This window comes from Benincasa hispida, chromosome 3, assembly GCF_027475165.1.
Source record: "Benincasa hispida cultivar pf3 chromosome 3, pf3_genome.v1.1, whole genome shotgun sequence".
Lineage (NCBI taxonomy): Eukaryota > Viridiplantae > Streptophyta > Magnoliopsida > Cucurbitales > Cucurbitaceae > Benincasa > Benincasa hispida.
In genome coordinates, this window is record NC_143480.1 from 40493965 (window position 1) to 40506350 (window position 12386).

The 12386-nt window shown below is 34.5% G+C and overlaps 2 protein-coding genes across 2 annotated transcripts; one reads left to right on the forward strand and one right to left on the reverse strand.

Annotated features, from left to right (window-relative positions):
* The first annotated feature begins 392 nt into the window (after positions 1-392).
* On the forward strand, positions 393-4645 carry LOC120072629 (nucleic acid binding / methyltransferase). Its single transcript, XM_039025048.2, has 4 exons — positions 393-783; positions 3265-3423; positions 3830-3911; positions 4096-4645. The coding sequence occupies exons 1-4, from the start codon at positions 445-447 to the stop codon at positions 4239-4241; spliced, it is 726 nt and encodes a 241-aa protein (XP_038880976.2). The 5' UTR covers positions 393-444; the 3' UTR covers positions 4242-4645.
* Positions 4646-5481: 836 nt separating this feature from the next.
* On the reverse strand, positions 5482-8319 carry LOC120072539 (Sterile alpha motif (SAM) domain-containing protein). The gene is made up of 2 exons (XM_039024927.2): positions 7885-8319; positions 5482-7007 (listed from the first exon to the last, which is right to left on the reverse strand). The coding sequence occupies exon 2, from the start codon at positions 6869-6871 to the stop codon at positions 6098-6100; it is 774 nt and encodes a 257-aa protein (XP_038880855.2). The 5' UTR covers positions 6872-7007; positions 7885-8319; the 3' UTR covers positions 5482-6097.
* Between the last annotated feature and the right edge of the window lie 4067 nt (positions 8320-12386).

Consider the following 12386-nt stretch of genomic DNA (forward strand, 5'->3'; position numbering starts at 1 on the left):
TAAACTTCACGAGAAATGAACTCAACTTACTCAAATTCACATCATTTCTGCGTGAAATAACTTCACGAGACAAATTTAAATCCAAATAATCAACTTAGTTAATAAGCCACATCAACATTTAAATAATCTACTTAGATAGATATGTTAATTTAAACAGTTCTGTTAACGAAGATGACCTTTTAAACCTATAATTCAAGATGAATAGTTTACAACTAATTCAAGACTTGAAAATGGACCAGACCCATAGAAGAAGGGTGGTTGTCGAAATAGACTTCTCTTCGAAATGGACCGGACCATGATATCCATTTTTGTCATTTCAGATTTCTAGGCCCGAATTATTTTTTTTTCTTATTATATAAACTCTAATATTTATTATATAACGACTATCTAGGCAAACAGCCCTACGCCGCTTCGGTCCTTCGCGTGAGAAACGGAGTTCAAGAAATGGAGTCACCAAGCAAATCGGAGAGCATTTGCAGAAACCCGAGAATTGTTGAAGATGATGATGATGCTGATCCGCCATTGCTGAGCTCTCATGCCCTAGCTGCACTCAAGGAGTTCCTTACCGAGCAAACCCAGCCCTCCACTGAACCTCACTTAGAAAATGGAGTTTCCGAGGACTCAGAGGTCGCTTTAGTGGCGGAGGATTGGAGGCTGAGTCAATTCTGGTACGACCGCGATACGGCGGAGACAGTGGCTAATGAGGTTCTTACGCTATGCCAGAACTTTAATTCTCCTCGTGTCGCCTGTATTGCTTGTCCGACTCTCTACACCTATCTGAAGGTAATTGGATAGTCGTTTTCTTTTATCACATTACGGAACTTGATTTTTGTGTTTAATTTTCTGTTCCTTGGATGTTCTGCTTTAATTTTCTTAGTTGAGGCTGGAATTTCAAGTGGGGAGCAGATAAATATACACGTCTTTAATCTTACCGATGATAAGAATTTGTTTTAGTTGCTTTTTTACCAACGTAGCATGTGTTATGAACTTATCATATACCTAACATCTTGAACTTAAAACAAATACAAGTTGCACAAGGAATGATCTGTTGTTTCACTTTATAGTTAAAAATTTGTTAATGTTACATTAATGAGTGGAAAATTTCGTTAATCGAAATAGGGATGATGTTGTATCTGTTAAGAGGCTGAAGGGCTCTCTAATTGATGGGATATCGAAAGGGAAAATTTACAGATATACATATCTAAAGAGTCATATCTCAAAGGAGGAAAAATAACCTATTTTCAAACTCAGGATCACTAAACTATGGCCTGAAATATTCTGATGTTTGAGCTCCAAAGACATGGCTCCAATGAATAAGGTCTTCTCAGCTTTAGGTTTGCCGTGAAGACAGTGTAAAAAACACTTCACAGTTGCAGTAGAAAATAATTCAACTGACGGCCAGCACCATGTAGATTATTGAAAAGAACCAGGATCAAACTATTGGAAAAGGTGTATTTTATAGGGTGGCTTCCATATATTTTCATTAACTTACTACATGCGAGAGTCCGAAGAAGAATTTTATATTTAAGGGGCCTTGCTAGATAATTCCTCTTGGAACAGCTTCTTGATTCTCATTGCCTTTAGCATTGGTGAGATGAGATCCCCTGGACGAGTAATATTCAACCTTTTGTTATCATCTTGGCCATTCAGTTAGTCTTCTTCAATGGTACACACCAAGGGTTACCCCATTCTAGAACTTCCCATCATTAAGAGTCTATTTGAATCTTAGGTTCCTGGTATGCCCTCCATTTTGGACTTCTTTGATTATTTTATGGTGGCCTGACCATGCACTATAGCATGCAATTTGGGAGGAGAGTAGAAAAGACCGATTTGATGATTATCTATGAAATTTTCACAAAATTTTGGAAACACTTTCCTCCAGCCAGGAATACTATACCTTGGGCATGTAAAGCTACAAAGTAGGCCAGGATCTCTGAGCCATTGATGAGCATCATATGCCATAACCATGTTTTCTAAGAATGATCTGTACCACAAGATGTCATGTTCCATGTGACTCCAAAGCCTTTCAGATATTGAGGCTATTTTCTTTCTAAATAGTTGACAATGACAAACCGTCATAATCCTTTGAAAGAAAATCAATCTCAAGTGACTGTCTCCTTCAAAGTCCAAGCCTTTCCGCAAGAATTAGTGACAATTTTCTCAATTGTCCTTGCAAATTTTGGAGGGAATTTAAACAAGGAGAGATAGTATAAGGGTGTATTTTCTGAGTGGCTTGAACTAATGTTTACCACCTTTAGAGAAATTGGACTTCATTTGTTCTTTTTCCCAATTCACGTTGTCTTAATCTATTCGAAGTTAACCTGGATAAGAAACCTTTTTATTTTTTGATCTTTCTCTCATTCACCACTTCATTAGTAATCAAAATTGGGTTGATCATCTGCCTATCATTCATGATAGCCCTTTAGTTATTTGAAATGGTAGCATGATTGTATCATGCACATGTTTTGTTCAATTATCAAGGAGTTGCATTCAAATCAATGAATGAAGGAATGGTAATTAAGAAGTTTTGGTCATGAACCACAATATACCAATATAACTTAAGGAAGCTAGCATGCCAAAGATAATAGGAAGAGACCAAGACCTGTGCCACCTACCATTAATCATATGCAGAACCTCTCTTCATATTCATTAATAACCTTGGATGGGAAATATGTTGTCTGCTCTGCTCAATAATGAAACCATACCGCATACTGAATTGTCCTGATGAACAATCCTTTGTTTGTAAAGGCATCGAATGAACTTCAAATGATAGTAGAAGAAAATTTTTGTGATTGCTAGCAGAAGAGTATTGATGATCTGGTGCCAGGAGGCAAATGTTTCATACCTTCTGGTGCATGAAGTCAACTTATTTTTTTTTAGTTAATACAATTCATATCTGAGGTGTATCCAGACACACAAGGAAAGATGACTGTAGATTTGTAGTGTTCCATAACTGTACTCCAAGAGGAAGGATTCGGTCCACACATAAGAAATTTCTAATATCAACAAAAGAGATATAGAAGATGTAAAACATTTTCCGGAAGGATTTGGAATTTTACCATTTGCCTCGTAAAGTCCCAAATTATTTGTAAACATAAATTCCAATATAGAGACTTTAATTTATTGGGGCCAGATGAGACATTGGTGATTCTAACATGCAACCATGTGTAATTTCTTCAAGCGTTCTGTAGCCCATTTTCTTGCAGAACTAACCAGCTTCTCTATTGACTAATATATTGCCTTAGTCTGATCTTCATTTGTCAGAAAATTGGTCCCCATGTATCTGCACAACTGCTTGAGTATGACAAACGCTTTTCCCAACATGGTAGTGAATTCACATTTTACGATTACAATGAACCAGAAGAATTGCCGATGGAATTGAAGCACAATTTTCAGATTGTTGTAGCAGATCCTCCTTACCTGGTGAGAAATAATGTCTTCGTCTATGATTAGTTTTTTCACACTTTTGGATGCTTAATTTGTGAATCGGTATTTTCTTTTTTGTCCAACACCTCTATTTTTTCTGATTATCATTCACATCCTTATCAAAATGCTTTCAGCAAAATCTATTTCTTTACTCACCCAGCTTTAACCTTCTATCTGAATAAGCAAGTTGTGTGCAACAATACATTACTGTACATATAAAGGCTTTGAATTCTGAATTCTGAACTCTGAACTCGTACAAACTACACTTTTTCAAGAAGACCGTAACCCATCTCCCTAGTTGATGATTCTGTATTCTGGTGTATTAGTGCTTGGGATTATATATACGTAGAAACAACGATTCTCTGGCCATCCATGAATAATTTGTACTCCCTCTATGTGGCAGAGCAAAGAATGTTTGGAGAAAGTCACTCGTACAATTTCTTTCCTAGCACAACATAGTGAATCTTACCTGCTATTACTAACAGGTATTGCTATGATGAATAGCCCTTATGCCAAGATTATATTTCACATTGCAATTTGCTTTTACAACCGCAAATAAATGTTCTATCAGTTCCCTGACTACGAAAATTTCTAAGATACTGATTAGATTCGTGGATGTTATTTTATTGTTTTGCTGATGATTAAACATTGTGCAACACCGAAATGCAGGAGAAGTGCAAGCAGAAAGAGCAGCTGAGCTAATGGGTTTTCATCCGTGTGGTTTTAGGCCACACCACTCTAGCAAGCTCGGAAATGAGTTCCGGCTGTTCACGAACTATAATCCGGGGATGAGATTAGGAGGTTGGGAGCAATAGATCTTGGATCACTATTTGAGGCATATGTATTAGAAATCTTTCTGTGTTCCCCGGAACCTCATCATTTTTTATTCCGTTACAAGTGGTGGTGTTGGTTCAAGCCTACAGGGGAAGAAGGATTTTTTGAGAATGTATGAACTTTTAAAAGTGGATGGATCCAGAAGCCAAAATGCAACTGTTGGAGCGTGATTAAGTTAAAATACTGAGGAAAACAAACACTCGGTATTATTTGTAACGGAAAGATTTAAGAGCTTCATGATTTCTATTTTGAATGTGACTTCGACTCAAATTGTTGGGTACACGATTGTAACTTTTGGAGAGTCTGTAGTTGCATAACTTCTTTGAGAGGTTCTGATGATTTCTGCTGTGTTTTCTTAAAAATAACGATAAAAGAATTTTAGTAATTAATGTGTGTCTATTTGTGTACAATTAATTTCATAACTTGAGTGTTGAAGTCTTGCCTAGAGGAAATGTGCCTTCCCAAATCCTTTTTAAAGTCATCCAAATTTTTGACTGACTCTTAAAAAAATGTTCCAACTGTATGGCAATTTCATTGTAAGAGCTATAACAAAGGTGAAGTAAAAACTAGGGTTCTTTATTTCGTGAGTCTCACTATTTAAAAAAATATTAATTTTATATCTTATTAATTTTTTTCATACTAAATTTTAGTAGTTCACAATTCATATTTCATAATTTCATGGAGTTTGCAACTCCATTTATTACCCCAAACGTCCTCAAGAGTAGAAATGAAAGAGGTAGCTTGTGAATTGGTCAATTAGATATATAATTCAATATGACTCAAAGAAATCAAACCTTTTTATGAATGTTCAAAAATACTCTTGAAGTAGAATTTAGAAAATTGGTCAATTAGATATATAATTCAATATGACTCAAAGAAATCAAACCTTTTTATGAATGTTCAAAAATACTCTTGAAGTAGAATTTAGAAATCAATCAAACGTTCATGATAATGATCTAGAATGTTGTGGTGGTGCTCCAAGGCACCACTACTGCCTTCCGTGCCTTCCAGGTTTCAACTTTTAGAAGGATAAGAGTAACAAGTAATTTTGAAACATTGGTAAAGTTTGGGTTTTCATTTCCCTTTTTTTTTTTTTGGGTAGTTTTGTTATTACAACGAGCTCAAGCAACCACAATTTTGGCGAATGCGTAAGATGAGTTAGTTAACATGGAAGTTGACTCGTGAGATGCAAAGAAAAGTTAAGGCTGAAGTCTTTCCTCATACCTGAAAAAGGATATTTCATTAGTACAAAAACCGATCCTTTCAAAAAGAGCATAAACATAAAGACCAATATTTAGGTTTCACAAAATTTCACGAGTCTTTAAGCGTCTTTCATCTGTTTGAAAAAAAATCACAAAATTTCTATAAGAATTTCCCAAATAACCAGTACAACTACCTTCTTTCTATTGATTGCTCTAATAGCTTGGTATTATTTTCAAACTCCTAGACCCATTGCTGTGTATCTACACCAATGAACAATCTCCTATTGCACAAAATGGGGAGTAAAACGAGGACAGATGAAAGATGCATCTCAAATCACCACTATCATCATGCTGACTGTTTATTATTTGAGAGAACACGTGTTTTCTAGAGCTTTACAGAGTTCTCTGCCTATTTTTGAATCCCCTGACCATCGAAGAAGAAAATCCAGATGCAAGGGCAAGAGACAGATACTCAAACCATTCACTTCTTCAGCCATCAATCCTTTGAAGACTCAATAGACACATGTAGAACTAAACCGATATATCCATCCATCTCTTTGTACAACCAACAATTCAATACACACCAAGGATAGAAATGCTTGCCAGAAAGCTGAAGGACAGGTTTAAAACATCAGTTAAATCCCATAAACCCGTTCAAAAGTTTCAGAATTGTAGGGTTGACAGACACATTCAATTGCATGTATCAGTTTTCTACGCGGCCCCACCGCATTTGCACCCATATCTTTCAGCTTTTTCATGGTTAGATTTACCAGGTGAAACTTATTGATACTTTTTCTCTGGAAAATGCCCACAAATTGGTTCAGTCCCAGTGACTCCAACCACCTGCTTAAACCACCAGCTTTTTGCAGCTTCCTCTCCAGATTAAGTGCCCTGAGTCTTTGATTTAACAATGTGCCTCCTGTGAGAAAGCCACCAGGGTAATGTAACTGTCTAGGTTGCTGCTGCTTCATAGATTTTGTGCTGTTCAATAATCCTAAAACCTTACAAGGCCTTGAATCACAAGCTTCATCTGGATTTAGGGGTGTGATAGCTTGCTTCAATGACTCTTTCGTTGTCAAATTACAATGAGCACCAGCAGATTTTGAACTTTGTTGATTAACAGTTTTAGAAGATGATGGCAGCACGGTAGCGGGCGATTCAAGACATGTCTCTGCAAGAGCTTCTGTTTGGCAATTAGATACTTTTTGGGTAATTGGTTGCAGCTGCCTTTGTTCTTCATTGGGAGTTGAGGATTTTGTTACTATTGAAATAGGAGGCACTAGGATTGTGACTTTCTGCTTCTTTACCACCACCCAACTATCATCTTCATGCATATCCAAATCAATAACAGAGTTTGAAGAGCCAGAAAGATGATTAGGATTATTCTGTCCTTGCTTTGTTTTCACCATCACATTTAACCTGATTGATTTATACAATAAGCAACTGAAGTTGTTGATCCAAAGTAATGGTATAACTATGCAGAAAACATAGTTGAGTATCTATCGCGTGGAGCTATTTCTCATATCATCTACGCACAATATTGTCCTGCAATAAGCAAAAATGAAAAATTCGCATCAATAGACAAACAAGATATAGTTCAGTTCCAGATGAGGGCATCAAGAAGAAAATTCCCATTAAAAAGTTAAGGCCAACATCCAAATCCCATATGCTGAAAAGTTTAACCTTCCACAATGTTGGCTCAAGTAAAACCATAACTACTCATTATATATATACAAGCATAACTAAACTCAAACACATCCAGTACGAACAACTAGATGGATGAAAGTTCATCTCTATCTGGTCTCATTACAAACAAAACAATTGATTTTGTTTTGATTTAGATGTGAAATCATTGTCCCATAAAAAACATAATCCATTTGGGATCCCCCAGTTCCTCACCCCTTCAGCATCCCAACTATAATTTTGTATGTTTCTTCCACTCATAGTGTTCTCTTTACAACTTTGGCAATCCCCCAGAACTTCAAAGATTCTATCTCGTTAATGAGTGGATATCTTCAAGCTCACACAAAATTGAGAACTCACAAGCTAATTTGCAGTTTCTCGCCAACAATAAACTTTACACTTAGCAAATACAGTATACAGAACTGCTCCTAAGTGTTTCATGAGGTAATATCAAACTCCATATACATATACAGCGATAGCGTTTACCTAAAAACTAATTTCTGTAGAGAAGATAACAATTGACAAACAAAAAGACGCAGTCTCTAATCACAGAAAAAGAAAATTGCCCGCGCATAACTAATTTTGGACCTGAAGATTCTAAAGGTTACTAAGTGACGATTGAACTTGTTCGAATGCTCAATTTAAGCTCGTAATCATAATTTTCAACTTCATTTCCACATCTCAGATTCAAACAATTGCTACAGAATCAGAAAATATAAGAACAATAGAGGAACCGTACCATCAATCGGATCTAATCAAGTGAAAGCGAAGATCTCCCTGTTGTCATATAGAAATCAAATCAAAATCGGATGGAAGGAGCAAGGAGCCGAAGATCATTCGATGTTAGAAAGAGAAGACTCCTGAATCTTCTACTGTCTATGTTCGTTCCCTGCTTCTCGATTTCTGTTAATTGTTGGACAAATTTCTTCCTTCGTTTTTTTTTTCTAGAAAAATAATTTACGAATTTCGTGTAAATATATGAAGCGAAGTTTTTTATTTTTCGGAAAATTCAATATTTACGAAATTTGACATATGTATCCAATTTTTACAAAGAACTTTCGGTTTCAACTTTCAATGGATTGAAATTTTCTTTTTCTTTTTTTTTTCTTTTTTTTTAAAAAAAAACTATTTAATTTTTTCTTGGAGAAAACTTGAATACCACCCTTAATAAGTTAAGCTATTATTGCAATAGAACTACTATAATTGAAACCATTTTTTTTTTTAAAAAAAAGATAAAATTAGAAAACCAATTTTCTCTGCTTTAGTCAAAATGCGATTTTGGCATAAAGATTGCGTCAATATTCGATACTCCATCTTACATATTGTGAAAAAAAAAAAAGTAAAAAGAAAGAGTCCAAACAAGATTAATTGAATGGTATTGTAGCCCATGTTTAGATTGAGCCTAAGGGCATGAGTAAGAGAGCGAGATTGACAAAAACTTGTACAAATTCAACGTAACATCCCCAATTCTAGTTAAATTTAATTTAATTTTCTTAAATTATTGGATTTCCGTATCTTTTAATTTTGAAATTTCTGACATCAAAATTTAGATAATTGAGTTATTTTGATTAGTTCTATTTTTATTTTGGAGAGGATTTGAATTTTAGGGTTTAAAATAGATCTTGTAATTTAATTTCAGTGATATTAATTAGAATTTGGAATTTTGAAGGATTTATTTTGAGAGATAATTGTAATTTAAAATTTGGAAGATTAATTTTAAGTTGGGTTTAGAAAGAGTTATGAAATATAAATAAGTATATATGTTTGAAATTTGAAATCCAAATAGATCTGGATATTAAGGAAAAGAAAAGGAATTTCTTTTTATATATTTGGGGTTTTGAAATTTAATAAGAAATAGGGAAAGTTGTATATTTATACATACACATATATATCGTATATTTATACATACATACATACATACATACATACATACATACATATATATATATATAAGTTATCTCTGTAAGCATGTAAAAAAAAAAGAAAGAGAAAAGAGAAGGATTCTTTTCTCTCCCTCGCTAGTGACCGTCCGCCATTGTCTCTCCCTCTTAGTCTCTCCCTCGCCGATGATCGCTTAGCTACACCAGACCCTGCCGTCTAATCGTTGTCAATCGTGCGCCATCAGTCTCTTTGCTCACCAGATTGTTGGATTTGGTAAGACCTCATTTCTTCAAGATTTGATGATTATCCCTTGAGATCTTGGTTAGTTTTGAAGGCCTATCAAGTTTTTGCATGGAATTGATGTTACCCACGATGTTTCAGATGTTAGATTGAAAGCTCAAGGTGTTTACGGTCACAGTCGAACAAGATTGAAGTGCTTTGGCATGTTCTTGGAGATTGAAGTTGAGATTTTGAGGCATTTCTAGCAGGCTATCAATTACTTTTAAGGGTGGTTTTAGCAAGACTTAGGTAAGTTATTTAGAGATCGTTGGTGTGAATTTTGTATGTTTTGGAATTGGCCCCAAAGGTTGAAATTGAATGTTGTGTTTTGCATCAGGGACCTTGATCCAAGATTCCTAAGCCAAGAAGGAGATTATTTTGTCTGTTATTTGAGCTTAAGCTTTAAGGTAAGTGATACTATTACCGATGCCTTTGTATCAGGAGCTCTAATTTAGTTTTATCAAGTTATTTAATGGATTCTAGAAGCATGGGTTGGAATTTGTGATACTTTTTAGGTTGCATGAATGTTATGAGAAGCTTGAGCATGTTTGAATCTATATGATATGTCATGAATTGTGTTGTGGGTTTACTCATGAAATTTATGTACGTGATGCATGATTTGACCAACAGGGGAGATCTACCACTTGCTTTGACACATGTTTTATTTCAAGGGACCGACGAGTCCAGTTTCATGTTTTGACGGTGCGCCATCAATCCTCTAGACATGCATGAACCGATAGGTTCACGTTCATGTTTCTTTTTCCATGTTGGCCGCTAGACACGTGAGTTAAGGCGAGATAGGTTATCCCCTTAGTATACCATTCAGGAACTGTTACAGTGTGCTTGACCCACTAGCCCAAGCATTCAACGCATGTGAATGCTTAGCCTGATCCCGGTAATTAGGTCACTTACTGAGTATTTTATACTCAATCATTATGTTTACATGTTTTTTAGATAAGGGCAAGGATACTTAGACGACTGACAAGAGAAATCCGTGACAGTGTCTAAGGGACTAGATAGACGCCTCCACATTTGAGTTCATATGTCTTTTTCATGTTTTATAGTTTCTTTCATGAACTTGATTTTGGACAAAAGTATAGGTGTGAGAGATTTTCATTTTCAGTTAATTTTTCTTATTATAAAATTTATGTTCTAGGGGAGTAGAAAATTTTGTTTTAATTCTTTACTTATTAAAGCAATCTTTTCTGGTTTTAATTTCAAATATCTATGTATAAGTGCATGCATGCACGAGGTAATGACCCTATCAAGTGTTTTAGAAAGTCGGGTCGTTACATTTAATCCCTAAACATTTATGTTTGCATCTAATAAGTTCTTGAATTTGAAAAGAAAATTATAATAAACCATTGTACTTTCAATTTTGTATCTGTTAAGTGTTTAAAATTTCAAAATATAAAATAAGCCAATGAACATGAATAACATTTAATTTTACTTAATAGATCTAAAACTTTTTTTTTTTTTTTTTGGAAAAATCTATAACATATTCTACCCTTTGTAAAATTAAATATATATAAAAAATTAAATTTTGCATCTAATAAGACATTAAGCATTCATCTAAGAAAATATAGCTCAATTGACTTCTGTATGTGCTAGTGACCACGAAATCAGTATTTCGGATCCCTCAATCCTTATCGTACTAAAAAAAGATACAAGTATTCAATTTTGTAGGATCGATATGAGAATCCTATAGAGGTGAATAGAGTTTATTTAAACAAATGAAACTTTTTCTTAGTATAGGCCTAATTGAGCAAATTAATACACTTTTAGCTAATAAGTAATTTAAAGAATAATTTCATAGAAATAAATTCAACCCAAAGTAATCAAGAAATTAAAACTAAAACTTTAAAGTATCCTACTTAATTTTAATTATAAGATCAATGTAAATTATATGAAAATTTAATAATTACCAATCAAAATAAACCAACATGAGAAATTAATTTAACGAATAAAAAATTATAATTAATTTCATAACAAAATTAATTGCAAAAATAAATTAGAAGATAGATGGGGAAATTGACATCGTAATCTTATGGTGGTTCGTATAGAGATGTATGTGCAATAATCCATTACAAAAAGATACAAGGTTATTTTATATAACTTAAACATGTATGTGATTGTCTTACATGTGGATCATGTTTAAGTCTAAATGGTTTATAGTATATGAATAAGATTGGGTGCCTTATCCTAGTGACACTACGGATACGACTCATTTTATAATTGTTGCAATAGTTGTAAAGTATTACAAACGATTTGATCCTATTCGTTCAAGTAGAGATAAGTGAGTGGAGGTATCCTATACAAAGAGTTTGTATAAAATCAAACCGCGAAATTATTAATCTCTCCTTATAACATCGTTGATTGAAGAGATTAACATTTCATAGGATGACCATAGGTGACTTAACGTTAATCCTAAGTGAGTTATGAACTCCTGACTATGAGAGTAGTCCTTTGATCTATATGGGTGACAGTGGCCAGATTCGCCAACTCAATAAGCCAACCATTTTAGGGATTTGTCCGGATAGAGGGTTGGAAACATAGCTACACAAGATGAAATTTATTCCTTCTCGTCTTTAGAGCAAGTAGATGAATTCTCCCTTAAGTGTTAACTCCGGGTCTTGAACAATGGGGCCCTCCCTCTTACTAGCCCAAGAGATTTTTGTTTATGGTAGGACCATAAATTGATTTTTCATTAGAGAATCAATGAGATTTAAGGATTATATATAATTATAGGGGTATAACAGTAATTTGACCCACTATAATTACAAGCGATTTGTGTGAAGAAAATCAGACATGAGGATTTCCATGAGCAGCGTAAGGATCGTTCCAAATTCCATTCGAAATTGAACATAATCAATTACAGTACACAAATGGAAACTAACTAATCATGCAACAACTAGAAATTAAAGCATGCTAACAAGATAATCAAGGGATAGATTATACATACCTTTGAAGACTCATTCTTCAAACTCCCTCGATCACAAATGCTCGAACATTCTCCTAGACAGGAATGCACGAATGCTCGAACACAATGACTGCAACACAGCATGATCGACAACGAACATG

Bases quoted from the DNA above. Each gene is read 5' to 3' on its own strand.
- LOC120072629 (XM_039025048.2), top strand. From the start codon at position 445: ATGGAGTCACCAAGCAAATCGGAGAGCATTTGCAGAAACCCGAGAATT. The intron at 784-3,264 runs GTAATTGGATAG...TTCATTTGTCAG, and splicing joins CTCTCTACACCTATCTGAAG to AAAATTGGTCCCCATGTATC. The intron at 3,912-4,095 runs GTATTGCTATGA...ACCGAAATGCAG, and splicing joins TTACCTGCTATTACTAACAG to GAGAAGTGCAAGCAGAAAGA.
- LOC120072539 (XM_039024927.2), bottom strand. From the start codon at position 6,871: ATGGTGAAAACAAAGCAAGGACAGAATAATCCTAATCATCTTTCTGGC.